The sequence below is a fragment of the Sorex fumeus genome, unplaced genomic scaffold, assembly GCF_029834395.1.
Source record: "Sorex fumeus unplaced genomic scaffold, SorFum_2.1 ptg000063l, whole genome shotgun sequence".
Classification (NCBI taxonomy): Eukaryota; Metazoa; Chordata; class Mammalia; order Eulipotyphla; family Soricidae; genus Sorex; species Sorex fumeus.
This window is the reverse complement of record NW_026606120.1, coordinates 14,461,018-14,488,086: the sequence shown is the minus strand read 5'-3', so window position 1 is coordinate 14,488,086 and position 27,069 is coordinate 14,461,018. Positions and strand designations below refer to the sequence as shown.

The 27,069-nt window shown below is 56.7% G+C and overlaps 1 protein-coding gene across 1 annotated transcript in view; it reads right to left on the bottom strand.

The window, feature by feature from the left end:
• Nucleotides 1-27,069, bottom strand: part of WNK2 (WNK lysine deficient protein kinase 2) — a 94,236-nt gene that overhangs the window by 20,974 nt on the left and 46,193 nt on the right. The window contains exons 12-25 of the mRNA XM_056128118.1: nucleotides 26,495-26,839; nucleotides 26,002-26,051; nucleotides 25,288-25,456; nucleotides 25,098-25,214; nucleotides 24,635-24,805; nucleotides 24,480-24,525; nucleotides 23,898-24,017; nucleotides 9,371-10,059; nucleotides 9,178-9,247; nucleotides 8,095-8,186; nucleotides 7,318-8,003; nucleotides 5,217-5,431; nucleotides 4,428-4,616; nucleotides 3,710-3,808 (exon numbers count right to left, since the gene is read on the bottom strand). Of these exons, the coding sequence (XP_055984093.1) occupies nucleotides 3,710-3,808; nucleotides 4,428-4,616; nucleotides 5,217-5,431; nucleotides 7,318-8,003; nucleotides 8,095-8,186; nucleotides 9,178-9,247; nucleotides 9,371-10,059; nucleotides 23,898-24,017; nucleotides 24,480-24,525; nucleotides 24,635-24,805; nucleotides 25,098-25,214; nucleotides 25,288-25,456; nucleotides 26,002-26,051; nucleotides 26,495-26,839 (3,058 nt within the window). The remainder of the gene's footprint in view (nucleotides 1-3,709; nucleotides 3,809-4,427; nucleotides 4,617-5,216; nucleotides 5,432-7,317; nucleotides 8,004-8,094; nucleotides 8,187-9,177; nucleotides 9,248-9,370; nucleotides 10,060-23,897; nucleotides 24,018-24,479; nucleotides 24,526-24,634; nucleotides 24,806-25,097; nucleotides 25,215-25,287; nucleotides 25,457-26,001; nucleotides 26,052-26,494; nucleotides 26,840-27,069) is intronic.

Below are 27,069 nucleotides of genomic sequence, written 5' to 3'. Positions count from 1 at the left end.
ATGCTGACACCCAAGGCCTTGGCGGCCACAGAGCTGCTGGAACCTTTGACCCGGGTGTGTGAGGCAGGCCCCGAGCAGTCTCCGGGGGTTGGACAGACTCTGCGTGGGGGTGGCTTCCACGACAGCACCACACAAACCCCCAGGCACAGCCAGGAGTGGCCCCAGAGCCCCACTGGGGCTGCCCACCACGAGAAGGGCAGCGCACAAGGCCCCCAGCATCTTGTCACTCACAGCACGTGTCTGACAGCCCCCCAGGAACACTGGCTGTCCCCCACCCTCACAGGCAGCTCTGAGGCTGCAAACAGCGCCTAGTCCTGACGGTGCGGGGGAAGGGGACCCTGCAGGGGAATCTGAGGAAAACGAGCTCCTGGGTCCCAAAACTCAACCCCCCGAAGTGCTGGGTACCGGTGTGCGATGCCAGCTACCACTCAAGCCAAGAAATGTGCCCGGATTTGCTTGCGGAGCCTTAGCCAGGAGGGCAGGACGGGTCGCGGCCCCACCCTGGGTGCCGTCACCCCAAGCCCCAGCCTGCCTGCGAGTGGGCTGCGCGTCACGGATCCGGGCAGGCTTGGGTGGGCGCAGCGAGCTCATCTGTCTGTGCCCTCTCCCCGCACAGCCTGGGGCTCCGCAGAGAGGACCAGAACACTCGGACCGAGGGAAGGCCCAGTGGGGGGAAGGAGGGGGGCACAATGGCATTCAGGGGCCCAGAGACACACATGTCGGAAGACGGAAGCCAGGCTCACTGCTAGCAGCACACGGGGAAACAGCTGGGCCGGGCAGCGCGTGGACAGGATGGAGGGTCGGGCGGCTCTGGGCACAGGAGCAGGAGAGGAGAGAGAAACAGAGGAGGGCGGAGAACAGGACGCCCCAGCAAGACCTGCAGCCACAGTTCCTGAGTCTACAACACACCCTGCCTCCCACAACCATACACACACCACACACTCTCCCATCACCACAACCCCCATCCCACCCTTACACTCCCGTCACCTACACCCACCACACACCCCCTCCTGCCACCACACACACTGACTGCCATATACCCACCACACTCACCACCGTACACCCCCACCACACTCACTACCACACACAACCACACACTCACCACCACATACACTGACACTCTCTGCAACACACACCCACCACACACACTGACGGCCATACCCCCACCACACTCACCACCACACCCCCCCCGCCATACCACACCCATTGGCCACCATACACACCCACCAACTCACCGCCATACACACCCACCATACCCATGACACACACAGACTACCTTACACGCCCCCACACTCACCACCACATATCCACCACACACACTGACCAGCAGACACCCCTGCCACACGGCACACCCATCACCATCCCACACCCACCTCTGCCACATCCCACCACCACGTATACCCCACAGCACACTCTCCGCCACCACACCCTTGCCGCACCCCCTGCCACTACCCAATCCACTACCACACTCTGTACACACCACATATCCCCTGCTACCACACACACCGCTGTCACCACCCCCCCCACTCCCCCACCACCTACTCCCGTCACCACACACCCCAGCCACCACATACAATTCTTCTGTCACCAAATACACCCTGCCACCACACACACACACACACACACAACCACACACCCCACTACACACTCCCCCACCACCACACACTCTAACCACACACTCTACTGCCACCCACACCTACCACCTGCCCAGCGTCACAAACAAGCCCCTGCGACAGGGGAGCGCCCTGTGAACAGTCAGGTCACTGCAGAACCCTCACTCAGGTCCCCTGCTGCACTGCCCATCTGCTGAGGGTCCCTGCGGACTCCTTCCCACCCACCCCACAGGTCAGCATCAGGGTTCTTTGCCCCTAACAGTCACCAGCCCTGCCCGCCTTTGGCCTTCACAGTCTCTCGGCCACACCCTTAGCTTTGGCTGGGCGGGCCTCCCTTCCCAGGGCTCCGCTCCACCGAGAACTGGGCACCCCTGGAGTATTACTCTGGCTCCGTTCCTGAGCCCAGGCCGTGGGCACACTCAGTTCCCTGGCCCGCAGCTCTGACACTGGGATCCTCCACAGGTGCTCCCGGCCCGTGCTCAGCAGTGACCTTTGCTCGGGCCCCACGAGGCCCCACGAGGCCCCAACGAGGCCCCGCCATTCTGCACGTCCCTCAAGCCCAGAGGCAGGGGTCACTGCCCCACTGTGACCTCAGAAAGCAACCAGATCCCCTCAGGAGCCAGCGGAGGCGGCTCCAGCCAGGGCCCCATGGGGCAGCCTCACTCCAGAGCACGGGGGGTCGGGCACCTGCACGGGGGTCCTCCAGGCAGAGCCTCACCCGGCCTCGCCACCTGCTGCCACAGCCAAGCCTCACCTTCCTGCCTCCCAGCATCGAGGGCAGGGATGACCCGGACCCTCACTGGAACGAGTCATCCAGCAGAAACCCTGCCGAGATCATCACACGGGTGGCCAGGCAGGGCGGACACTCACACGGCCTCACCTGGGGCCTCGGGAGCATCCCCTGATCCAGCGCTTCTCTGGCAGGGACATAGGTACCAGCTGACCACAAGACGGACACCAGGCATACCAGCGGCTCCCAGGCAGGGGCAGCTGGGCACAGAGTGCTGCCCACCCCACCCCCAGCCCCGAGCAGCGCCCCGCTCGGGAGTTGAAGCCACAGCAACCCTGGGTACTCGGGCACTTCTGTGGGCCCCCGGCCTCCCCTTGCGGGCACTGCCACAAGCCTGGCCTCTGGGCCCTGACAAGGACAATGTATCTTTGTTGTACCAGCAAAAGCCATGTGCCCCAAACCAGCATGTCCAATCCAGTGGGTTTAAGAAAAAAAAGAAAAAAAGAAAAAAAAGAAAAAAGGAAAAAAAAGGGGGGGGGGGGGTCTTAATTTCTTTTCTGCCAACGCTCCCTCCCGAAGACCTCAACCCCCCTAGGGCTTTGGAGTCCCCGCCATCACTCCGAGCTTGAGAGCAAGTCTGGGGGCCCTGCAGGAGGTGTGCAGGGTTGTGGAGGGCAGGGGAGGGGCAGGGCAGCTGGCTACGGGACAGGCTTGACCTTGGGCAGGCTAACAGGGAAGACACCGAGTCACGTACTCCAGGACAGCCGAGGGGCAAGGGTTGCCCCCTGACCCCAAGCATTTCTGCAGGCAGGGCTGGGCGGGGAGGGGCAGGGAGGCCTGTCGGGAGACAGCCCTGGGACAGGAGTGACACCCTCCAGTAACCCACAACTGTGTCAGGCTGGCTACATGCATGTCTTCGGGGGTCCCGACAGGGCTGAGCACGCCATGCGTCTAGCTAGGGAAGCCGGGCACTCTCTTGGCTGTCGCTGCAACTGGGGACGTGGGCTTGTGTGTGTTTGCCACAGTCGCAACAGAACTAAAACGACGTCCACACGTCCAAAAAAAAAATAAAAAGAGAAAGAAGAGGAACACAGGTGTGACGGAGAGGAAGCAGAGAAGCTGGGGTGTGGGCAAGGGCAGTGTGTCCGTGGGGACAGGGTGGTGGGGGCAGGACATGCTGGTGGCCGGCGTGGCCGAGAGCATGCACGGGCGGTGTCGGGGCAGGGTGGAGCTGCCCTCTCGGTAAGGGACGGGCCGCTAGCCAGGGCCGGGAGCACCCTACACAGTGGATGGAGGTGATGATGACGGGGGGCGGGGAGAAACCAAGGGCCGGGAGGTGAGAAAATACAAAAGAACAAATACAGACAGATGGACACAGACACGGGTCCACTGAGGAATCGGGCGCGAGGTTTGCTACTAGACTTATAGGCCACTCTCTCAGACGTTGGGTGGTAAGGCGTCCAGCCTGCAAATGAATATAGAGGGAAGAGAAAGAGACAGGCATCAAGTATCGGTCTCGGGCCGCCACCTACACACCACCAGCCACATCAGCCTCGCCACTTAACAGCCCGAAGGCCCAGAGCCACCGACCAAGGACGGAAAGGAGGCAGTGCAGGAGCAGAAGAGAAGCGGACCCCAGGGGGGCGTGCACGGGATGGGGGGTGGGGTGGGGGCCGCGGGCGGCCACAGGGCTTCTCCTCACCACGCAGGGCAGCGGAGACGAGCACTTCCTCCTCGAGGCCAGCTCCCCGCTCAGGAGCTCGGCCCCCGCGCCCGGCCGGCCCTCCCGACGACGGAAGGGCCGCGTACGGGACGGGACCCGGCGGCCAGAGCCTGGGGACGGGCGCAGAGTTCACGCGGACGCCAGCCACGGCGGACCCCCGCGGCGGCGGGCTCCGGCCGGGCCCCGCCTCCCTCCGAGCCACTCACAGCAGAGACTGGGGGACCGTGGGGGTGGGGGGGGCGCTCCGCTCCCTGCCCTCGAGGCTACGCCTATACACGCGTGCACGGCCGCGGCCGCCTCCCCGCTACACCACACGGGCCCGATGCACTCGAGCATGCCCAGAGCCGGCGAGCGGAATCACCTTGGCCGTGCGCTCCGCCTCCGTCACTGGCTAAGCCGGCGCAGATGTCGGAAGACAGGGAGGCCCGGACGGAGCAGGGCTGACGGGTCTGAACCGCCTTCCCCCCGGGCTCCGGGGCTGCCGCGGGCCCTGCCCTGGCGCTAGCAGGGTCCTTGGCGGGAGGGTTTCTGCTGCAGTCTGACAAGTGACCTGGGGAGAAGGGGACAGGCGGGATGAGGCCCCCGGCAGGCAGGCGGGCAGCATGACACGGCCTCCGCTGGCTCCTGGCTGGCACTGTGGGGGCGGCTGAGGCCCCGCCGGGCGAGCAGGAAGGACGGCCGGTGCTCCGGCCACGCTGAGGCTCCTGCACGGCTCTGGGTCAGGGCCTAGCCTGGGGCTCGGTGTGGGCTGTGTGTGAGGGACAGCTCTCTGTGTGTGCACCTCTGTGGTGGTCAACCATCCCTGCCTGTGGAGGGCCGGGGCTCGGGCTCTGCACAGCACCCTCCGGGCCACTTGCCCCTGGTGGGCAGAGGCGGGGCCGACACTGGGGGCTTGGCAGGCGCCCGCGGAGACGGACCCCACGTGCTGGGAGCTGCCCCCGCTGCAGTGGCACCTGCCCACCTCCGCTGGGCCCGAGAAAAGGGGCGCTGTGCGGAGAGGAGGAGCTGAGGGCCCTCTGACAAGAGGGGTCCGGCCCCCGCACAGCAGGGCCTCAGGCCCCGACAGCTTCCAGTCCAGTGAGAGAGACGTCGAGCCGCACTCCCGCCCGCCCAGCCTGCCCCTCTCTGCTGAGCCCGGGAGGGCCCGGACCTGTGCTGGAGGCCACGGCCTTGAGCTGCTGCACCAGGGGGTTGAGGAGCTTCCCCGCCTTTAGCCGGCTCCTGCTGGTCCTCCGGCGGCGGCCGGCAGGGGGCGCCGTGTGGAAGAGGCCCAGGTTCGGGGGCAGGGGCTTGCCCAGGCGGCGGTACAGCGCCTCGATCTCCTGCTTCTGTTGGCTCTGCAGCTCGGAGATCTCCTTCAGGTGCCTGCGGGGAAGGGACGGGGCTCTGGGGTCCGGCCGGAGCTGCCACACCCGGCAGGAGGCACGGACGCCTCTGACAACCCAGAAGGACACATCAGTGACCCAGGAGAGGCCCACACCAAGCCCCTCATGCACAGGAAGGAGAGTGGCCGGGTCAGTCCCCCAGGAGGCGTGGAGGCTGGCTCCTGCCCGGGGGCGCAGGGCAGCGAGGGTTTCACAGGGACCCCGAGAGTTCCCCCAGACGGGGAGTACAGGCACACGAAGAACCGGCGCCCACCCAGGCGGCAGCTCCCCGTAAGGAACGTCAGAGATGTGGGGACGCCAGCTCTGCGCTCGGGCACATAAGGATCTTCCCAGACCAGTGGGGTCCCTTGGGGACTCACTGCACAGCTCCAGGCCCCTCCTCCTGCAGGGCCTGTCACGGTCTAAGGCCTGTCACCGTCTTAGGCCCCTCACCTCCGGGCCCCTCACCTCCAGGCACCCTCACGTCCAGGCCCCTCACCTCCAAACGCTTCATCTCCAGGCCCCTCACCTCCAGACCCCTCACCTCCAGGCCCCTCACCTCCACAGCCCCTCACCTCCACAGCCCCTCACCTCCACAGCCCCTCACCTCCACAGCCCCTCACCTCCAGGGCCCCTCACCTCCAGGCCCCTCACTTCCAGGCCCCTCACTTCCAGACCGCTCACCTCCAGGGCCCCTCACCTTCAGGGTGCCTCACCTCCAGGCCCTTCACCTCCAGAGCCCTCAACTCCCCTCACCTCCAGACCCCTCACCTCCAGGCCCCTGAGCTCCAAATCCCTCACCTCCAGGCCCCTCACCTCCAGACTGCTCACCTCCAGGCCCCTCACCTCCAGATTCCTCACATTGAGGCCCCTCACATCCAGGGCCCCTCACCTCCAAAACCCTCGCCTCCAGGCCCCTCACCTCCCCTCACCCCCAGGCCCCTCACCTCCAAATACCTCATCTCCAGGCCCCTCACCTCCAGGCTCCCTTGCCTCCAGTTTCTCTCAGCCTGTCCTCACCTCTAGGCCTCCCTCTCAGGTGGCAGCTGCCCTCATTCTCTCCTACACATACAGTCCTTCCCTCCTTGGTCCCTCGTGACAGTCAGGAGACTGCCGCCCCCGCTGGGCCCCAGAACCCACGCTGGCCCCCACTGGCTCCAGGGCAGCCCCTCCTGCGCAGGAGCCCTGGGGCGCTCAGCTCAGCCTCTGACACCCCACAGAGAGTCCCACTGTCCTAGAGAAGACCTGCTGTGCGTGTCTGCTGCATGTCACCCCCTCGACCGGGAGAGCAAGTCCTCAAGGCTGCTCCCAACTACTGCAGGGACAAGTGTGGGCACAGATCCCAGAGAGAAAGAGAGAGAGAGGGAGGGAAAGAGTGAGAGAGAGACAGAGAGAGACACAGAGAGAGAGAGAGAGAGACAGACAGACAGACAGACAGACAGACGGATGGACAGACAGACAGAAGGAGAGTGCAAAGGAGTGGAGAGGCAGGCAGAGACCCGAGAGAGGAGGAAGAGGAGTAGGGAGGTGGGCACAGGAGCTAGAGAGAGAGCAGGGAAGTGGGGAGGCGGGCACAGACCAGAGGGCGAGAGGGCAGAGGGGTGGGGAGGCGGACGTGGACCTCAGAGGGAGTGCAGAGGGGTGGGGAGGCAGGTAAGGACCCCAGCAAGAAGGCCCCGGGGTGGGGAGGGGGGCGCAGACCCTACCGAGAGGGTAGAGGGCAGGTTCTAGCCCTTATGGCTGCCTGGTGTCCCTCAGCCTAGGTCACACGCTCAACCCCTGCTCTCTGTTGCAGCCCCGCCTGGCCCTGCTGGAACTCCAGGGGCCCCTGCGGGGCAGACGCCAGCATCTGCCTACCCCAACCCCGCGGGCCGTGCCAGGACCTACTTCTCCCGCAGGCTCTGCAGTTCCTTCCTGATGTCCGCGTCCTCGACCTCGGAATCGTTGTCGCTGCTGATGTAGGATGACTGGGAGTGGAAGGAGGTGACGCTGATGGTGGGCACCTTCACGCCCGTCCTGCCGGCGGTGCCCAGGCCCGGAGAGCCGGCCGGCGAGGGCCCGGCCAGGAAGGCGGCAGCCTTGCTCACCAGGTCCCCAGCCGCAGCCCCGACGCCAGCCAGAGAGCCATGCTTGTGTGGCGGGGGTCTCGGGCGGGGGCTCTCGTCCGCAGAGTCACTGGACACCGGCTCGCCCGCCCCGGCCTCGATGGACGCCGCCGTCTGCGCCCTCCGCACCAGCAGCTTGGCGTCAGGGCTGCGGGGCAGCTGGTCCAGGTAGACGTCGGGGGGCGCCGAGTAGCGCAGGCTCTGGGGAGAGGCCACGGTCCACTCGTCCTGCGTGCTCACCACGGAGAAGCGGCCCAGGGTCTTGGCGGGCGAGCTGCTGTCCTGTGGCCGCTTCTGGGGGGACCCCGAGACCGGGGCGCCGGGTTCTGGGGGCTGGCAGGCGGGGCCGCCCTCAGCCAGTGTCCCGGGGCTATGGTGGGGGGGTGGCCCCGATGAGGTTCCCTGGGGCGCCCCGCGGTTCTGGTCTCTGGACTCCGGACATGGAGGGTCGGCAGACGTGGGGGCGTCCTTGGGAACAAGGAGAAATGAACAGAGCCATTGCCACCAGCAGCCACGGCCCCCCACCCCCCAGCCAGCTACGCCAGGGCAAACCCCTCACCTGGGCTGCGTGAGGTGCCGCGGGGGGAGGCGCAGGGCGGGTGGTCGCGCACCCTTCGTCCGAGCCCAGCGAGGGGCTGGAGGATGATTCTGCTGGGGGAGCGAGAAACATGGGGAGCGTTACCTGGGAGACGCCCCGCCACCGTCTCAGAAACACAAGCTCACTCGGCCCCACACTCAGGCCCTTCCTCTGCACCCACAGCGGGACCCCACCCCTGGGACCCCACTCCTGGGACTACTCACCTTGAAGCTTCACTGCCCCATGAAGCTACTGTCACCTCCCCCGTCTAACGGCCCCCGTTTCCCCTACACCCCAACCTAAAGGGCCGGTGTCACACCTGAAGGGCGGAGCTCAGCACCCACCCTCCTCTCCTCCACTGCCCAGGCCCAAGGACACTCAGGTCTCTGGGTAGCAGGAGGGTCAGCACGTCCTGCACTCTGTCCTGGCCTCATACATGTGCTGCAGAGAGGTTGATGGGAGCCCAGAGCAGCAGCAGCCAGGAGGGGTTTCTGGGACACCCACCTGTCTCAGGGGGGTTCTGCACTCCCTGGGGGCAGGGGATGGCTGCACCTCCCCGTCCGGGTGGTCCATCCTGACCTGCCTGCCATGGCTCTGGTCTGCAGAGGGCCCAGGTGCAACCTCTCACCTGCAAGCCGTCCCCTCCCCACCGGCCTGCTGCCCAGAGTCAGGACACCCTCACCCTGAGAGCGGGGCCATCCCACCGCACCCTCCCCTCAGGCTGACCAGCTCTCTCGAGCACAGAACTGACTCAGCGAGGGCTAGACACCAGGCCAGAACCCCCAGGATCTCCCATGGCCCCCACGGAACTGCAGGAACCCGACCCTGCCTCTGTCCTCAGCACACCAGGAACCTTCCCCAGAAATGGGTCAGGTTCACAGCAAGCCCACAGGGAGAGCGTGTGGTTGACAGGCCCAGGCAGACGGGCTGAGTCTGGGGCTGGGGGGATCACGGCCCCTGCTGGGACTCGGCGCACGGACACCTGGAAACAGGTTTAGCAGCGGGCTGGGGTCCCGCCGGGGACAGGGCACGGGGCGGGTGGAGAGGAAGGTCGGGACCCCTTACCCGTAAGGGAGGAGGAGGTGCTCTGCTCCTGCACGGCACCCGGGCCTGTGGTAGCCACCGGTTTGTCCACCTGGGGGCAGACAGGGAAGAGCTGGGAAGGGCCCGGAGCCTCCCACAGCACGGCCAGGAGGCTCTGCTTTCTGTCCACTCCTCTCCCCCTAGGGTTGCCCCACCGGGCAGGGTGGCCACTTACCTCCGGCTGGGGCAGCAGGGTCGGGTCGCTTCGGAGGGGCTGCAGGGTGAAGTCCCCCCGGTCGCCCGCGTCCACGGGGGTGCCGGCGGAGGCCGAGGACGTGGGCACGTGCTCCTGGTACAGCAGCGTGCGCAGCTTCTCATCCAGGCTCTTGATGGTGTTGTCCACGAAGCCCACCCTGGGGGGCGGGCCCTCGCTGTCCGACTCCAAGGCTGAGGGGGGCTGCAGGGGTGCGGTGGGCCCCAGCGGGGGGCTGGGGAGCTCGGGCGCAGCCAGGCTGGGGGCTGCCACCGAGGCCGGGAGCGGCTGCGGCGCCGAAGCCGGTTCCCCTAGGGTGCTGGCATCTCTGGCTGCAGCGGGCTCCCCTGGACCCGCAGAGTCAGGGGGCCCCTCCGGAGGTGGGGCGCAAGGCTCCTGGCCTGTGCCCGAGGGCCTGGTGGCTGGTTGGGCATCGTGCGTCTCCACCAGGGGCTGGGGGGGCTGACGCTCTGTGGCCGGCTCCGGCGGGGGGCCAGCAGCCTGTGTGACCGGGTCCTGGGGCAGAGACGCCAGGGGAGGGGACGGTGGCACCAAAGGGGCGGGTGTGACCCCCGGGGCCTCCCCGGGGTCCGCCTGGCTCGGAGGCTGCGGAGCAGCAGGGATGCTGTGTTGCTCCGGCAGGGACAGTGGGTCTGGGCAGGGGGCTGGATCTGGAGGAGAGAGGGGGACAGCGCCTGTGTCACCAGCTGGACGGGAGCTGACCGCCAGCCCTCCCAGCCCTGGCCCACTGCGCACACCACGGTGCCCCCTTCGCTGGGCTGCCTGGCACCAGGCTCTGGGTACCTGGCTGAGCCTCTCGGGGCCCAGGCCGGGAATGAGCAAGCGAGCGAGCACGTGAGGATCCCAGCTCCAGGGACAGCAGCGTGCCCGGGAGGGGGCGGGCAGCCTGGAGGATCAGCTGTCCCAGCAGTCAAGGACACGCCCTGTCCACAGTGAGCAGGACATCCAAGAGCCGGGCAGCAGGCAGGGCCTGTTCCAGGCGGCAGCACCGGCAGCATGCCAGGGTCTGGGTAGGGTCCGGCACCCTGACCACTAGCCCCTCCCTCCCCCACCAAGAGCACTGTGAGCTCATGAAACTCGGGGTAGTTTTGGGTTTTGTTTCGGGCCACACTCAGCGGTGCTCGGGGCTTTCTCCTGGCTCTGCACTTAGGCATCTCTGCTGGCAGTGCTTGGGGAACCAGATGGGAAGCCAGAGATCGAACCCAGGTTAGACACGTGCAAGGCAGACGCCCTACCCACTTCACTCTCTCTCCGGCACCCGCCCCCCCCCCGCCCCGCCCCGGCACTTTAATCCTATATGGGGCTGCACCCAGCAGTGCAAGGACAGGCCAACCCGGCAGAGAAGGGAGGGCACACGCTGCTGACAGTGCTCTTACCGCTAACCACTCCACACGTAAACGATGAAACAAAAACGAGCACCTCAAAGAGGAGGGGGGGCAGGAAGGATGCCAGGATGCCAGCCTGACCCAGCCTCGGGCCTTCCTCAGCTCTCACCCATCTGCTTCCACCCAAGGAGGTGCCAAAACATCACATCCATCGACCTGCCGGGCTGCTGCCTCCCCTCCACATGCCTGGGGCAGCCTCAAACCACTGCCCCTCACAGTGCTCACACCCGCTCCCACTGTGGGGCTGGGGGCAGTGGGTGTGACCATATGGACACCAGGGAAAGTGGGACAACTGCCAAGTAGGTGGCATAGGGGGCACGTGGGTGCTGAGCACTGCCCTGCCATGCACTCCAGGAGCACTGCCATGCCAACACAGACCCCTGCGAGCACCTGCCTCCCCCTCTGAAGCGCCTCTCTGTTTCCCCGGAGTTTCATTTGTAACCTCAAGGCAACGCGACATAATTTTCCCTTCTGTTGCCACGTCCATCCAAAATCATTGCCAAATCCATGCCAGGGAGTGCCCCCACCTCCTCCTGGTTTTATAGTTCCAGCTCTTAGAACTTTAATCCATTTAAGATTTTTGGGGTGAGGCGGAGCAAACTGGGCCACCCCCAGTGGTGTGCAGCGTTTGCTCCAGGCTCTGTGCTCCGGAGTGACCCCTGGCAGTGCTCCAGAAACTGGCCCAGGGCCGCTGCGTGCAAGGTGAGTGCTTTACCCCTTTCTCAGATCCGGAGGTGTTTCTCAGAGGAGGGCGAGGTCAGATTCGTCCATTTCCTTTCTCCAAAGGTGGTTCTCCACTGTCCCACGATTCATGAACATTTCCTCACCGGACATGCTTGGCGACCATGCCGTAACCACATGCCCGACATTAGCGGGCATGTTGAGTTTTCTTTTCCATGACACTGGGTAGTCTGCGAGCCCTCCCCCCGCCCCCAACCACCCCCGGCCCCCCCATCCTGTGCCAAGATCATGCTGTTTTGTTACAGCTTTACATCTTGCATTCTGAAATCAGGACGTATCTGGCTTGGTCTTCTTTCTCAAGATTGCTTTGGCTACTTGGGACGATTTGTGATTTTTTTTTTTTTTAATGAACTCAGTATTGTCGGATCAGTTTTCAGAAGTGCCGTTGGAATTCTGATAGGGGCTGCATATTCGACAGTATGAACACTTTAGCCATATCAATAATGAGCACAGAAAAGCTTTTCCGTCAGCTGTGTCTTTTTCGATTCCTTTCACCAACGTCTCAAAGCTGTCGACATACAGGTCTTTCATCCCATTTAAATTTATTCCTAAGTATGCCATTTTTTTTTTAAAAAGTAACTCTAAGTGGGCATGCTTTCTTTCCTTGTCTTGTCTGTGGGGAAGGGACAGGCCCAGTGGTGCTCAGGGGTTACTCCTGGCATGGTGATCAGGGAACCATATGGGATGCAGAAGATCAAGCACTTTACCTGCTGTACGATTGCTTGGAACCCAGGATGCTTTCTTAATTTATGTTGCAGATCATTTGTTGTTAGTATACAGAAGTGCAATTCAATTTTGCATGTTGAATTTGTATCCTGCAATGTTTACTGAACTTGTTTATTAGTTGTAAAGGGTTTTTTTGGGGGGTGGGGGTAGTGTCTTCAGGGTTTTCTACCTATAAAATTGTCACTACACACACAATTTTTCTTCTTTTCTAACTTGAATGCCTTTTCTTTTTCATGCCTAAATGTTCTGACTAGAATTTCTAGGGTGATGCCAAATTGGACTGTTAAGACTGATTAAGATCTTTCCCCCATAATTCTAAAGGGCATTATTGTTTGGTTTTCACCGCTAAGTTTTGTACCAGCCATGTACTTATCAGTGGCTTTTATTCCATTAGGTCCAGTCCACCTAGAGCTCATTTGCTGAGAATTTATCATGAAAGGAATATTTCGTCAGATATTGTTTCTGTATGTATTCAATGACCATGGTATCCATCGTCATTGTTCTGTTAATATCTGTTCAATATTGCACGTGTTGCTTTGTGTATGTGGAACCATCTCCCAGAGACAAGCATAACTTGCGGATGGTGGAGGATGCTTTTCGTATGCTATTGGATTCAGTTTGCTGGCATTTTATTGAGAAAGTCGTTGTCTCTGTTTTGGGGAATCTTATTCTACAATTTTCTTTTCTTATAATGTCCTAGGCTGTTTCTAATACTATACTTAGCATTGCCCCGATAATACTGTTGGTTAGCCTTGCCCCTGAAAGGCTGCCTTGGAAAATGACTTTGAAAGTGCTCCTTTCTCATTCACGGCTGGGAAGGGCTGGGGAAGATCTGTAAGAATTCTTCTTTGAAAACTTCACAGAATTCACCAATGAAGCTGCCTGATCCTGGATTTTGCTTTGCTGGCATTAAAAAAAGAAAAATCATGGATCCAACTTCATCACTATGAGTTGGTCTATTCAGAGTTTCTTTTTCTCCAGACTTGTCCAACCATATACTCCTAGGAATTCATCCATCTCCCCCCTAGGTTTCATGATAGGCATTTTCTCTTGTGACAAATCATATTCCATGATCTTAGCTGTAACAATTCTTCCTGTTTTCGAGGGAGGAGCTTTCTCTGCAGTGCTTGGGACCAAGGGTGCTGAGGGCGAATGCTGAGATGCTGGCCTGGCAGCGCAGGTGTGACTGTTCACACTCAGCCCAGAAACACAGTGCTCAGACCAGCCATGCCACAGGGCTCTGCCTGCAGTGCTCAGGAGGCAGAACACAGGACCTCACAAAACATGCGCTCCAGCATTTTATGTGGTCTCCTTGGTTTTAATAAGTTATCTCTTTCATGTTTAAGTCTCTCTCATGTTTAATATCTGAGTCTTTTTTATTCTTTTACTTCATCTCACAGAAGGTTTATCAATTTTATTACTTTTTAAGACACTCCAAGGTTTACCAATCTTTTCCCATCTTTTGGAATTTTTTCTTTGACTCACTGATCATACAGAAATGAACCTGATTTCACTGCATCTGTGCGCTTTCAAGCGTCCCCCTAATACTGAGCAGCTAGATAAGAAACTGTTTGGGGCCAGAGCAATAGTACAGCAGCATGCAGGATACTGGTCTTACATGCAGCCAACCCAGATTCTACCCCTGGCATCCCATATGGTCCTCCTGAGTCTGCCAGGAGTGATCCTGAGCCCAGAGTGATCCCTAAACACCACTGGGTGTGGTCAAAAAATTGAAAAAGGAAAAAGCTGCAATTTTAATCTTCTTCAGTTTGTTGAGATTTGCTTTGTGATCTAACATAGAACCAATACTGGAGACCATCCTGGGGAGACCGGAGAATGTAGATTCAGCTGCTGTAGGTGGCATTTTCTATGTATGTCCGCTAAATTCATTTGTTTTAAGTATCACTCAAAGCTAATATCCCCTCATTGATTTTCTGTCTACATAATCTACGCATTGTTGAAAGTGAGGCTTTGCAGTCTCCTGTTACAAGTGTACTGCTGTCTGTTCCTGCCTTCATATCTATTAATATGCCCTTAATAGATTAAGTAGCTCACTATGGTGTTTATGTATATTTACAATCGTTAGTCTCTTGGTGAGCCGAATCCTTTGTCATGAACTAATGATCTTGTCTCTTGCTATAGCTTTTGACTTGAAAGCCCATTTTGTCTAAGTGCGGCCAAACCTGCTTGCTCAGTTTCCAGCTGCATGGAGTATCTTTTTCCAATTCTAATCTGCACGACCTTAAAGTCAAAGTGACTGTGTCAGCACCACAGGGTAGACTCCCGCTTTCGTCTCCATGCAGTTAATCTGCCTTTTTAGCAGAGAACTGAATCCACTTACATCTTAGGTCATTACTGAAAAGTGAGACCTCATTATCGTCACTATTGTTGTCATTTGCTGTTTTCTAGCTGTTCTATAAGATTCTGCATTCCTTATTTCCTCTCTTGCTTTTCTCTTTTGTGATTGGATAACTTTCCGTAGAGTGGAATGTTTTATTTCTTTGCTTTTCAACTTCTCCATTGGGGTTTTCTTAATGATTACTATGGAACTAACACAGTTCAATCTTTAAAGGGTTGTCTATCCATGATCTGTAAAGTATTGTGTATCTAAAGATTGAATGTCACAATTTGCTCTCTAAAGCACTGTATACTCATTTAAAATATGGTCACTATTCTTTTAATCATCACGCTAAAGAATTTCATACAAACACCATAAAGAATATTCTGAGTGACTGACTAAATACTTCAGCTGTGAGTTTGTCTTCCATGTATTCTAATGTTTCATTTTAGCTTAAAGAACTTCCCTTTTACTTATTGTAAGGCAGGTATGCACCTTTTTTTTTCCCCGTTTTTGGGTCACACCCGGCAATGCACAGGGGTTACTCCTGGCTCTGCACTCAGGAATTACCCCTGGCAGTGCTCAGGGGACCATATGAGATGCTGGGAATCGAACCCGGGTTGGCTGCGTGCAAGGCAAACGCCCTACCCGCTGTGCTATTGCTCCAGCCTGGTATACACCTTTTTTTTTTTTATCTGAAATAACTTTATTTCTCCCTCACTTATTTTCTTTGCCCTCCCCCCTTTTTGGCAGTCTCAGAGACTGAACACAGGGTCTCATCCCTACAAGGTAATCACGCCCCTGGCTCCCCACTTTTGTAGAGTATCACCCCACTTTTTCCTGGTCTGAAAGATTTCTGCTAAGAAATTTGAAAGCCTCTGGTCATGTGGTCATTTCTTGGTGTGGAATGAGCTTCTCCTGCTATTTACAAAACCTTCTTCATCTTTAATACCTATAATTCTATCATAATGTGCCCTGCTAAAGTCTTCTTCAGAAAATCTATGAGGGGACCTAGGGTATTCGCGTACCTGAGTATCCCTAAGTAAGTAAAAAGTAAAGGCCCTCCCGTTGATCGGTGATTTGCTCGAGCGGGCCCAGTAACGTCTCCATTGGAGACTTTGTTGTTACTGTGTCTGGCATATCGAATACTCTCGGTAGCTTGCCGGGCTCTCCGAGAGGGGCGGAGGAATCGAACTCGGGTCGGCCATGTTGGCCGCTTGTAAGGCGAACGCCCTACCCACTGTGCTATCGCTCCAGCCCAAGTATCCCTACTTGGCCTATATTTGAGTATTTCTTAAATAAGCTTTCTCCACACGCTCCCTCTCTTCTTCTGAGACCCATAGATCGAACATTGTTTTCCGTTAGTGTCCCCAGCTCACTTTGGCTTTCCTGTCTCATTCTTCTTCGATGAATGGAACTGCAAACGGCCTCTCTTCAAGTTTACATTCCTTCTGCTTCTTGGTCTGTGCTCTTTATACTTTCCATTTTATTCACTGTATCTTCAGTTCTAGTACTGTTTGCTCCTTTTTAATTTCTGTTCTGTTCTGACCATGCAATATTTTCCTGATTTTGTTGAGCTGCCTGCTGATTTTCCTATAACTCACTGAGTCTCTTTAAAGGGTCCTCCCCCAATTCTAGGAACTGAACACAGACATGCAAGGCTAGCACTCTACCACTGAGCTGCATCCCGGCCCTTCATTTTTGTTCCAACAAACTGTAAATCATTGTTTCTTTGGAGTAAGTAATTTGAAAATTATTGTTCCTCTGGCATTAGTTTTGGTTGTTTTTTTTTTCCTGGGGGGTGTCATGTTTCCTTTAACACTGAGTTGATGTCTTCACTTCCTCCAGACTTTATTGACTAGTTTGGTGGGGCAACACCTTCACCTCTGGTGGATGCAGAGATGCTGCCTTGATGGTGTGTGGTGGTTCTGGCTACGAGGCAAGGCCAGCAGAGCCATCTCCACACTGCCCCACCAGTTGAGATTAGCATCAGCAAAGGTATGGATAGGACGCAAGTGTCTGCACAAAAGCAGAAGCCACTGGGTGACACAAAAGACAGCTCTCAGGGACCAGGCTTGCTCAAAGCAGTGATGCCTCCAGGATCCAGCCATTGGGGCAGCTCAGAATAGAGCACACATGCTCACAAATGACCTTGGAGCCGGCAGCTGGACAACGGGTCCACCCAGAACCCCGGGTCTGGCATGTGACCGAAAATGAGGCTGGCAACCCTGGACCCGAGGTGCAAAACTCAATCCTTGGTCAGGCAATGCACAACAATATTTCCCCCCTTGGGGGCCTGGAGCAGTGAGGGCAGTTAGTGACCCACATGATGAAGGCAATTCCGATCTCCTGGGCTCATCCGGGAAAGCTACCCCCTGTGCTAGCATCCTCTGAACTTGGCCATCTGCCATTGGTTTGTAGGGTACAACAGCTCTAGACCTTTTTTTTTTTTCCCAGTTTAGAGGTCTTAAATCTGCGGATTAATACCATTCGATTACACTTCCCCTCATAATCATTTCTGTTGTTATTCTTTTGCCTTTTGGAAATTCCGTCACTGCTGGTCTGATATCTCACTTCCTAGCCCTCTTCTCTATTTCCCATCATTTTCAATAACCATATTTTAGTCCACATATTTTGAATTGTCTTGTACTTTGCTTTGTTTGTTTTTGTTCTTGGGCCATTCCCATCTGCGCTCAGGGCTTACTCCTAGCTCTGTACTCAGAAAGCATCACTCCTGGTGGCCCCCAAGAAACCATAATGGGTGTCATGGGATCAAACCTGGGTGAGGCAGGTGCAAGGCAAGTGCCGTACCTGTGGTACTATTTCTCCAGTCTCTACTTTGCTAATTCTTGCACGGCGTACAGTCCCCAGTAAAATGATAAGCAGAAGTTCTTTGGGCAACATTCTGTCTTCTTCCTGAATTGGTGGGGAAAGCAGTTGGTCTTTCTCCAGTAATTGCAGGCTAGCTGTATCACTGTGCACATTCCCTTGTCAGGTTGAAGAAGTTCCCTCTACGCTGGAATTTGTTGAGGATGTTTAGAATTTTGAAGTATGTCATATGTCTCATCTGCTTCAACTGAGATGAACACAGGAATTTTTTCATTTGCTTTATAGTTTATCAACATGGTGATTTATGTTCCTTTCATGGAAGTTTTAATAATTCAGATCTTGCTCTCAAGATTTGATAGAAAGGAAAAGAACATTTAGTCTAGAGCTCACTATACTCCAGGGACAAGTACTCTCCCAAACATCCCCTGAATTATGAGGTTTTCCCAGCTACTGAGTGGGAGCAGCCTTCCCCAGCCCATGCATGTCCCGGCGCTTTCCCATACTCCTGAGGGCATTCATTTCCTGGCACTGCGAAGTCTCCTCCTCCGCAAGTTTTCTGCCCGAAAAATCCAGTGGAGTCTAATGCCAGACACCAGACCTTCTGTGCACTTTCTCTTCCCCAGAATTCTACTCTGCGAGCGTTATTGTCTTTTTTGGGGGAGGTATTTGGGGTACACCCAGCAATGCTCAGAGACCATGAGAGGCCAGGGGTCCAAAGTATGTATTCCAACCCTCTGGGCCACCTTCCTGGACCCCTGCAATTCTCACCTGCGTTTCCCTGGACTCAAGCCAGTTGCTGACCACAGGGGTCCTGCCAAGTTCACACAGCCTCTCCTTGTTACATCATGTGGAAACTCTTTCCAACCGAGAGGATCTTAGTTATTGTTCTTTTATTTTCCACACTTGAAGCGTTCAATGTCCTTCGTCACCTTATGAAGGCTTCAACAGCATTGTTCCCTCTGAGCTGCATGTTCTTCAGTTGTTCTCTGGAGAAAACACCTGGTATACCTCTCCTGACCTAAGCAGAGGACCAGCGGGTTTCCGCACATTGTCGCAACTGCTTTTCTTCCACGCTTTTCTTTCCACTCCTTTTCCTCATTGGCCTGGTTAGATTTCTTTTTAACATATGAAAACACTCATAGCCTTATGTTACTGTACGTATTACAGCATACGTGCCCATGTGACCCATGGGCAGTTATCACCCTAAAAATACATTCTTATGCTTATTCCTTTTTTATCCCTAAAATAGCAGTTTCCTCCATGCCTAAGTCCGCATAAACAACTGATCTGATCTCTACTACTACAGTTTTACTAACATAAAAATAAATGGGATTACATGGTATATAGCTTTTCCCAACTGGCTTTTCTTTTCATTCTGTTCACTTCATGCACATTCTGTGCACTGACAGTTTCTTTCTCAAAGCACCACAATTTGTTTACTCATTTACCCACTGCATGGTATCTGCACTGTTTACAGTTTGGACAAGTAGGCAATTACGGATGTTTCTGTGAAAACAGACTTTCATTTCTCCAGGGTAAACACTGCGTAGTGAATTTTCTGTCCTATAATAAGTGCCTTTTTATTTTTAAAGTGTCAAGCTGTTTTCCGGAATAGCTGGACCGTCACTATCCCTGTCAGCAATTTTTGAGATCAGCTGCTGCATGCCGACACCAGCATGTACTGTTAGCTTAGTCCTACTAACGAGGGCAGCGGAACCCGTCACTGGGCCCTTCGTTCTCACTGCTCTGGTAGTTGATGTTGCGGAACATTTCTAATACACCTAACTGCCATCCTGCTATTGCCCTTGATGAAGAAACTACTTAAGTCTGCTATATTTCTTTTAAAAAGTATTCTTACTGAGTTGAGTTCTTACTTGTTGACTTCTGAGAGCTCCCTGGCTAAGACTTCTAGCGCAGTGTTGAACAGGCATGGAGAGCGGCCGCCTCCCTGATCCCATCTCAGAGCGGGCGCTTGGCACTGCATTACTGAAGATGTCAGCTGTCAGTTTGCTGTGGGAGGGCTTTGTCAGGCTGAAGAAGTTCCCTGCATTGTTAGTTTGCTGAGAATTTTGAAATCATGAATGGATATTGCACTTGATCAAATGCTTTTTCTGTATCAGTTGACATGGCTGTGTGCTTTAACCTTTGCAGCCAAAGAAAATTACTTTTAGCTACTCAGATGGTTCATTAACCTACTTTCTGAATGTTGCCTTTCCTGGGTTTGTTCTACTTTGCCTCTTTGCTTCTTTAAGGTACTGCTGAATTGGACTTGCTAGCATTTTACTAAGAATTTTCCTATGTCCAGGAGAGATTTTTATCTGTCCTTTGCTTTTCTGGGTACTGTTCTTGGTTTTCTGTTTGTTTTCCCTAGTTTTAATAAGAGAGCAATGCTGGCTTTATACAGTGATTTGAGATATTGCCTATCCCAGTTTTCTGGATGAGGTTTTACAGAATTGGCATTATTTTTCTTTAAAAGTTTGGTAGAATTCAACACTGAGATTACTTGGACCCAGAGAAGTCATTTGCAAGAACTTTTACTACAAATCCAAATTTGTTACTAGGCATGGGATTAGACCAACTGTTCCATTGGATACGTTTTAACAGTTCTGATTTATGTAGAATTCACTTCTCTAAGTTGTGTGTAGATTCATTTATAATATTTTACGATTATTCTTTTTATGCAGGGCCTGTAGTACTGTCTCCTATTTTATAGCTCTGTAGCACTGTCCTCCAGTTGTTCATCTATTTGCTCAAGCAGGCACCAATAATGTCTCCATTGTGAGACTTGTTGTTACTGTTTTTTGGCATATCTAATACGCCACGGGGAGCTTGCCAGGCTCTGCCGTGCGGGTGGGGTACTCTCAGTAGCTTGCCGGGCTCTCCGAGAGAGATGGAGCAATTGAACCCAGGTCGGCCGTGTGCAAGGCAAACACCCTACCCGCTGTGCTATCGCTTCAGCCCCTCCTGTTTTATAACTCATGCTATTTATTTCCATCAGTCTTTCAAGAGGTTTATCATTAAATTCAAAACATCAGTTTCTGCGTCTGTTTTCTGTGCTTTATTTCAGATTTCATTCACTTTTCCCTTCTGCTTGCATTGGCCTCATTTTGGAAGTGACGTTTCCACGCATTAAAGCCCACTGAATATTACAGGCTTTAATATAAAGAACTCAGGTGCGGGAAAAGTCCACGACACTCACCCACGTGGTCAGTCAGCATTCCTGTCCCTCTTCCTTTGGCACTTGTGTTCCAGATCACCCACTGACATCACTTCCTCCTTCGCAATTCTTTCAAAGATGAGTGTCAGCTCTAAGATACGTTCCCTTCTGGGTCTAGGAATGGTATTATTTAAATTTCATTCCTGTACTTTATCTGAATATTGAATCATGCCTACTTTTTTTTTGGGGGGGGTCCAAGGGCACACTCACAAGGGCTGACTCCTGACTCTGTGCTCAAGGGTCACTCCCGGTCCTACTCGGGGACCATATGGGACATCGAAGATCAAAACCAGGTGGCCGCTTGCAAGGCAAATGCCTTACCTGCTGTACTATTGCTCCAGCCCCCGGTTTTGTATTTTGTTTTGTCTTGTTTTAATATAAAAAAAAAAGTCCCTCGGGTTTTCTGGTGAGAAATCTTAAGTAATATCATTATTCTTCTCCAAGAAATGCATGGTTTTTCTCCACATCCTTTCACTTTTTTTTTTTGTCTTGAGTTTTCAGAAATTTAAGATATGTCCTCGTAGGGATTTGGGATAGTTTGTCCTATTTTAGATTCTCTTAGGTTCTTGAATCTGTAGATTTATGTCCTTGTCACACTTCTCTTTGATATTATTTCTTCAAATTTGTTTTCAATTCTTTGCTCTCCTTTGGTGACTTTGAAGACACAAGTATTTAAGACTTTATTACTGTTTCACAATCCAAGACAGTCTCTTCATTTCCCTCCCGCCACTCTGCCCCAAACAACGTTCATTTGTTGCCTTTCTGTATCTTCTACTTACTGACTGATACTTTTGTTTCTCTCTCAAGTGTTGGGGTGGAACCCACAGAGGCATATACTTACCCACTGAGCCTCATCCCAGCCCCTTAATACTTTGTACTTTAACATCTGTTTTAAGAATTTTTCTGGTTGCCTGTTAATACATTATAGGGGCTGATACTGTTTATATAATTTCAATATATCAATGTTACCTTGTTGCTGTCATGTAGAATTCATTTTTCACACAACAGTCTCTTTTTGAGGGGCGTCCTCGATTGATAAGTATTAATCGCAATGGGCTACATTTTAAATCATAGTATAACACCCCAAATCTGTTTAAATCTATAGCAAACACTGATTATTTTTGGTCAGTCTCATTACATGCAAGTTACAAGTCACAGCCGCTTCCTTCCAGGCAATGTGGTGACAAGGACCCTTGAGTTCTAGATGGCTTTACAGCCGTGGTTTGAAATAAGCACATGCATCGAGATTGAGATGCCAGCCTGAGGCCCGAGCTTCTTTGAGCTCGCTGGGATCACAGTTAAGCCCAGCAGCTCATCAACAGCTTTTGGGAACTGCTTTCCTCCTGCCTCCACGAAGTCTCCTCACTACTTCCTGTCTTTTTCCTCCGGGCTGAGGGGCCGAGAGAGGGGTGTGTGGTTCCCATCAGTCATGGGCTCCGCCCTCTCACCAAAGCAGGAGTGTGAGTGAGAAAACCGAAGGGCTCTGAGTCCCTCCCTCGGGGCTGCAGAGGCCATACATGGAGGGTCCCTCCTGGGGCTCCTGTCCTTGTTCCACCTTGCCCTCAACTCAGCCCAGGAGACATGGGAAGGGATCACCAGCTCTGTGGGACTCTGCCTCTCATTGTCTCCCCGTCTTTCTGCAGCTGCTCATTTCCGAGTCCCGAGGGTGGAGCCCTTCCCTGGCCCAGAGACAACACTAAGTCTGGCGAGAAGGGCAGTGGCATGTATACATACCCCTCCGTCCATGCCCTGGCACCCTGCCCGGCTGCTTCTGTGTGCCAGGTGCTGTGTTCACAGACCTGGATAAGCAACGCGAGGTCCCGAAAAGTGTCCCCTCCCCCGCATCAAGGTGCCGTGAGCTTCTGTCGGACCCCCAGGACCCTGAGATCAGGGTGCCCGGCTCCAAGCGGCCTGCCTAACTGCCTCTGGCGCCCAAGTTCTCCACACGCTGCTCCCCAAGGACACACCAATGTCCCAGGACTTTGCAACATGCCCCTCCTTGGGCCCACAAGGCCAGGGAAGCATCCATGCTCAGCCCCTTGGCCGCCCTGCAGGAATGGAGATATGCCAGGGAAATGGGCCAGACTAGGCCCATGAGATCCCCGGGCTCCCTTGGGCTCTGCCCGGGGAATTCTCCACTATCATCAAGAGTCCCTGAATAACTTCAAGCTGATGGGGTTGGGTTTGGGATTGGTTTGAGGTGTTTGGGTTTTCGGTTATTGTTTCTCATCAGGTTTGGGGTCCGCAGCTGGGAGGGCCTGGGGCTCGCCACTGGTGGTGCTCAGGGGACTGTGTGGGACCTCACGCGCAAAGCAGGCGCTCCGCTCACTGAGCCCTGGCTCCAGCTGATGCATTCTATGACTGTTCAAGCTTTTCAGGCATCCTTGGAACAACGGACCCAAATTACCCGGCCCTCCATCAAAGCAACTTGCTCTGAACATTTCCTGAGATCAGGACACGGATGAAGAAACTATGGTTTAACTCTGCATGGCCCGAACCACAACACCAGCTAACTCTGCAATTACAGGGCTCGTCCCTGTGCCCTCCCTGCTCCCAGTGATGGGGAAAAGAGTGTTAAAATCAAGGAACGATATAGACACACATTCTTATCTAACGAGGCCCCGCTCGCCGCCAACTCCGACCTCTCTCTGCCTGGAAACAGTATTTCCTAGCGTTTTGATTTACTGATCTTTTTTCCAGGAACATACCTTAAAGGTAGGTCAGGTTATATAATTGGCAACGTTCCCTGCCAGCTTACAGAGAACAAAGGCTTTGATCTGCCCGGCCTCCCAGGTGACCACAAATCAGGGTGCAGTCGACAGCCCCAAAGGTCGGCTTGCTGGCACCTGTCTGCCCCGATGCAGACGCCAAAGGGCTTTGCTCCACATGGACGATTCCAGGCACAGGCCCAGCATGGGACAATCCTGCCCCACCCCAGAATAAGCAGGACAGCGGCCAAAACGAAAGGAGCGCAGAGCTCCTGGTAAGAAAGTGTAGCACCTCGCAGCAAACCCATTGATACCACAGAAAAGCCATGGACTGACCCGCCTGCCCCAGCGCAGCCCTGCCTGGCCCACTTGGCAGTCAGGGCACGGTGCAGCCTTACCAGCTACCTGGGGTCACCTTGCGGAAGGGCCCCGCGCCCCAGCTGGGTGCACAGCACATGCCAGTTACATATGAGCCACCTGCAGAACAAGGCTGAGGGAGGGGAGGCTGGGCCACAGGAGGGAAAGGGGGTCCAGCTGCTCCTACCTTGGCTGGCATCAGGCTGCTGAGAGCCCAGAGGAAGAGGGGGTGAAGACTCAGGGAGCTCGGTCGCAGGGTGCTCGGCCACTGGACAGATGATGAACCATCTCTTCCCCGTGTGCAGAACTAGAAGGCAGGGCAGAAACTGAGCCAGTTGCTCCCGCGGCCAGCCCTCGCCCTCACCAATGGAGGCACTGGGGGCACGCGGGGATTCACGAGGAAGGGCATGGGTGGGAGCCCCTGTCCCCAGCCAGGACCCTCCAGGGCTCCGCTCTGTGAAGCCAGGGGCTCCCAGACCTCTGCAGGCTAGGTGGCCTGGGGAGGCGCTTGTGACCTCCCCATGGCAGGGGTACAGGGCTGAGCCCTTGAACACTCGCCTGTCCTCAGAGCAGGTCACGCTGCCATGGGGGCCCTGCAGGTGGTGTGACCCACGTTGCACCCAGGCCAGTGCAGGACACCCACACACACCACGGGGGGGAGGGGGGGAGGGGGGGAGCTCAGGGTAGGGGCTGGGCCTCCACACCACGCGCTGCCAGAGCTCCTACCACTCCCTGGGGTGTAGCGGCACTCAGGAGCAGGTGAACCTACCGTTTTGCTGATACACCGGCGCATTCTCCTGTGACTGCCGGCCCTCCTGGAGGGGGAAGGGTCAGGAGTCAGCCGACGGGACGGGCTGACTCCTGCACGTCCTCCCTGCATCTCACCTCCCATCACGGGCCTCCCTGCACACCCCCGTTTCTCACCTCCCCACCGCCCAGGCCACCGGCCCCCACGTGCGGTGGGCTGGCCCCCGGATCAGAGTTGCGGTCGGCATCCGTGTCCTCACTCAGCATGTCCTCGGCCTTGTCCATGACGTCCTTCATCTGCTCGATGAAGGTCTCGCGCTCGGCTGGCAGGATGAAGTCGTGCTCCACCTACGAGGCACGCAAATGTCCTCAGGGGGACAGGGGCGCGGCTGCCCCACCCTGCTGACCACTCTGATTCCTGGTCTGCCCAGACACCAGGGGACACCAACCAAGCCCTGGCCTGTACTGGGGGTGACACGGGTCGGCGAGGTGGTCCCCGGATCCCACTAAGTCATGCTGAGGGCCAGCTCTACAGAGAGCAAGCAGTGACCAGGCTGGAGGCCCTGAGATGGAGGGGGAGGGGGGAAGGGCACAGCCCCCAACTCTGGGGGCAGCAGGCAGCCAGGCAAGGCAGCCTCACCATGTAGGTGGCGATCTCATCTGGCGCGTCCCCGTCAAGGTCGAACTTGAAGGTCACCATCTTGTGGTTATGCGTCTCCAGCTGGCACTCGACCATCTTGTCCCCGGTGTTACACACCTGCCGAGGTAGCTGGGGGTCAGGCAGCGGCCGTGCAGGGGCCCCGCAGCCCACCCAGGCTCCGGGCACTCACGTTGAGGATGGTGAGCCGGGGCCGGCTGCTCTTCTCGGCCCGGGAGCGTACGCGCGTGGACCGGCGGTGGTGCTTGCGGGAGCCTCTGCCCTCCAGCCTGCCCCCGCCGAAGGCACCCTCGCAGCTGTCACTCAGCTCTTTCCCGGAAGTGGCGTCCGAGCCGCCGTAGCTGCGTGGAAATCAAGAAAACTGTGTGACGGACACCCGGGGCTGGGGGCGGCCGGCAGGTGGTCCTTGCCCAGGAAGCAGGACTCTGTGAAACCTGGCTATGCTCGGTCCTGGAGCTGGCCCACTCGGCAGGGACCCACAGGGCTATGTCCAGGGCCCCCAGATCCCATCCTGAGGGGACTGCCCAAAACTCCGCCACGGCTTTGGGGTCTTCCATGTGTGCAGCAGCGAGGGCCAGATGCCAAGCCTATGGGGGTCAGTGCCTGGGCCCCAGGAGGGTGGGATGCAAGGTCACCTGCTGCTGAGTTAGCTGAGAGGCAGCATGCATCAGACGCAGCAGCCCAGGGCTCGGGACCCATGACACTCTGCCTGGCCCAGGCCCACCACCTCCCCCCTCTGCGACTTCTGTCTTCTAGAACCTTCCTGGCACCCAGGCCAATGCCATGACCCAGACAGTCAGAGCAGAAGAGCCCTGATGAGCAGGGGACCCAGGCGGTCAGCCCTGCTCGTGCGGGAGAGGGACACTGGGCGGGGCCACAGGGTTACCTGTCACAGTGCTGCGGGGGGCCGGGCGGCTTCTCCTGCGGGGCTTGCTCCTGCGTCAGAAGGGGAGGGGAAGGGTGAGTCACAACCGGCCCCTGTGGCTCAGGGCGTGTGCCTGAGCGTTCCACCCCCCACAGCTGGCTGCACCCCTAACCACAGTACGGACAAGGACAGACGGTGGCCGCGCCGGCTCCAGCCCTGTCGGAGCTCTGGAGCTAAGGGGGTGCCTCAGAGCAAGGGGACAGTTCCTTCCCCAAACCCTGAGACACGCCGGGGGCCCGGCTTCTCACAGCTGCAAACCCAGCACTCCAGGCCCACCAGGCCCATCACGCAGGCCACCCCCTCCTGCCCTGAAGGAAGACGGAGCAGTGCCCCCGGCAGCCTGAAACCCAGCTGTGCAGCCCCTGTGGCCCACGCCCTGGGTCTCAGCGAGGCCCCAAGAGACGGTGCACGCTGCAGGGTCGGGCGAGAGGGCACAGAGAGCAGGGGCACATACCTCTGGCGCAGGCTCCACGGTCAGCTGGACGGGGGGACAAGGGCCCGCAGTCACGGGCCCGTTGGGGGGCAGCGGGTCAGCGGGAGGCGGTGCTGTGGTGCCCAGCACAGGCAAGCTCTGGGCAGCGGCCACCACTGGCGGCACCGGGGCGCCAGGCAGCTGAGGCAGTTGTTCAGGGGCCACGGGCTGCGGGGCGTCGGGCAGAGGCGGGGAGAGGACGGCGGCGGCGGCGGGTGGCACGGGCACGGCGGGCGGGACAGTGGGCGGCCCGGGCACAGGCACAGGCACAGTGGGGACCTGGGCGGTGACGTCCACCGTGTAGGAAGGCGGGTGGCCGAGCAGAGTCTGGGGACACAGGGGACAGAGAATCAAGCCGGGACGCTCCCACTGAGACAAGCAGGCAGGTCCCTGGTCCGCAACACGCAGACCCCGGGGTGCAGGCCATGCAGACGCCCCCAGGCCATGCAGACCCCCTTCCTTCTCCAAACTGCCCACGGCCCCCCAGGCTAGCCCCAGGCTCTGGGCATGCTAGTGGACACATCTGGCACGACGATGACAACGAGAGGAACAGTTTT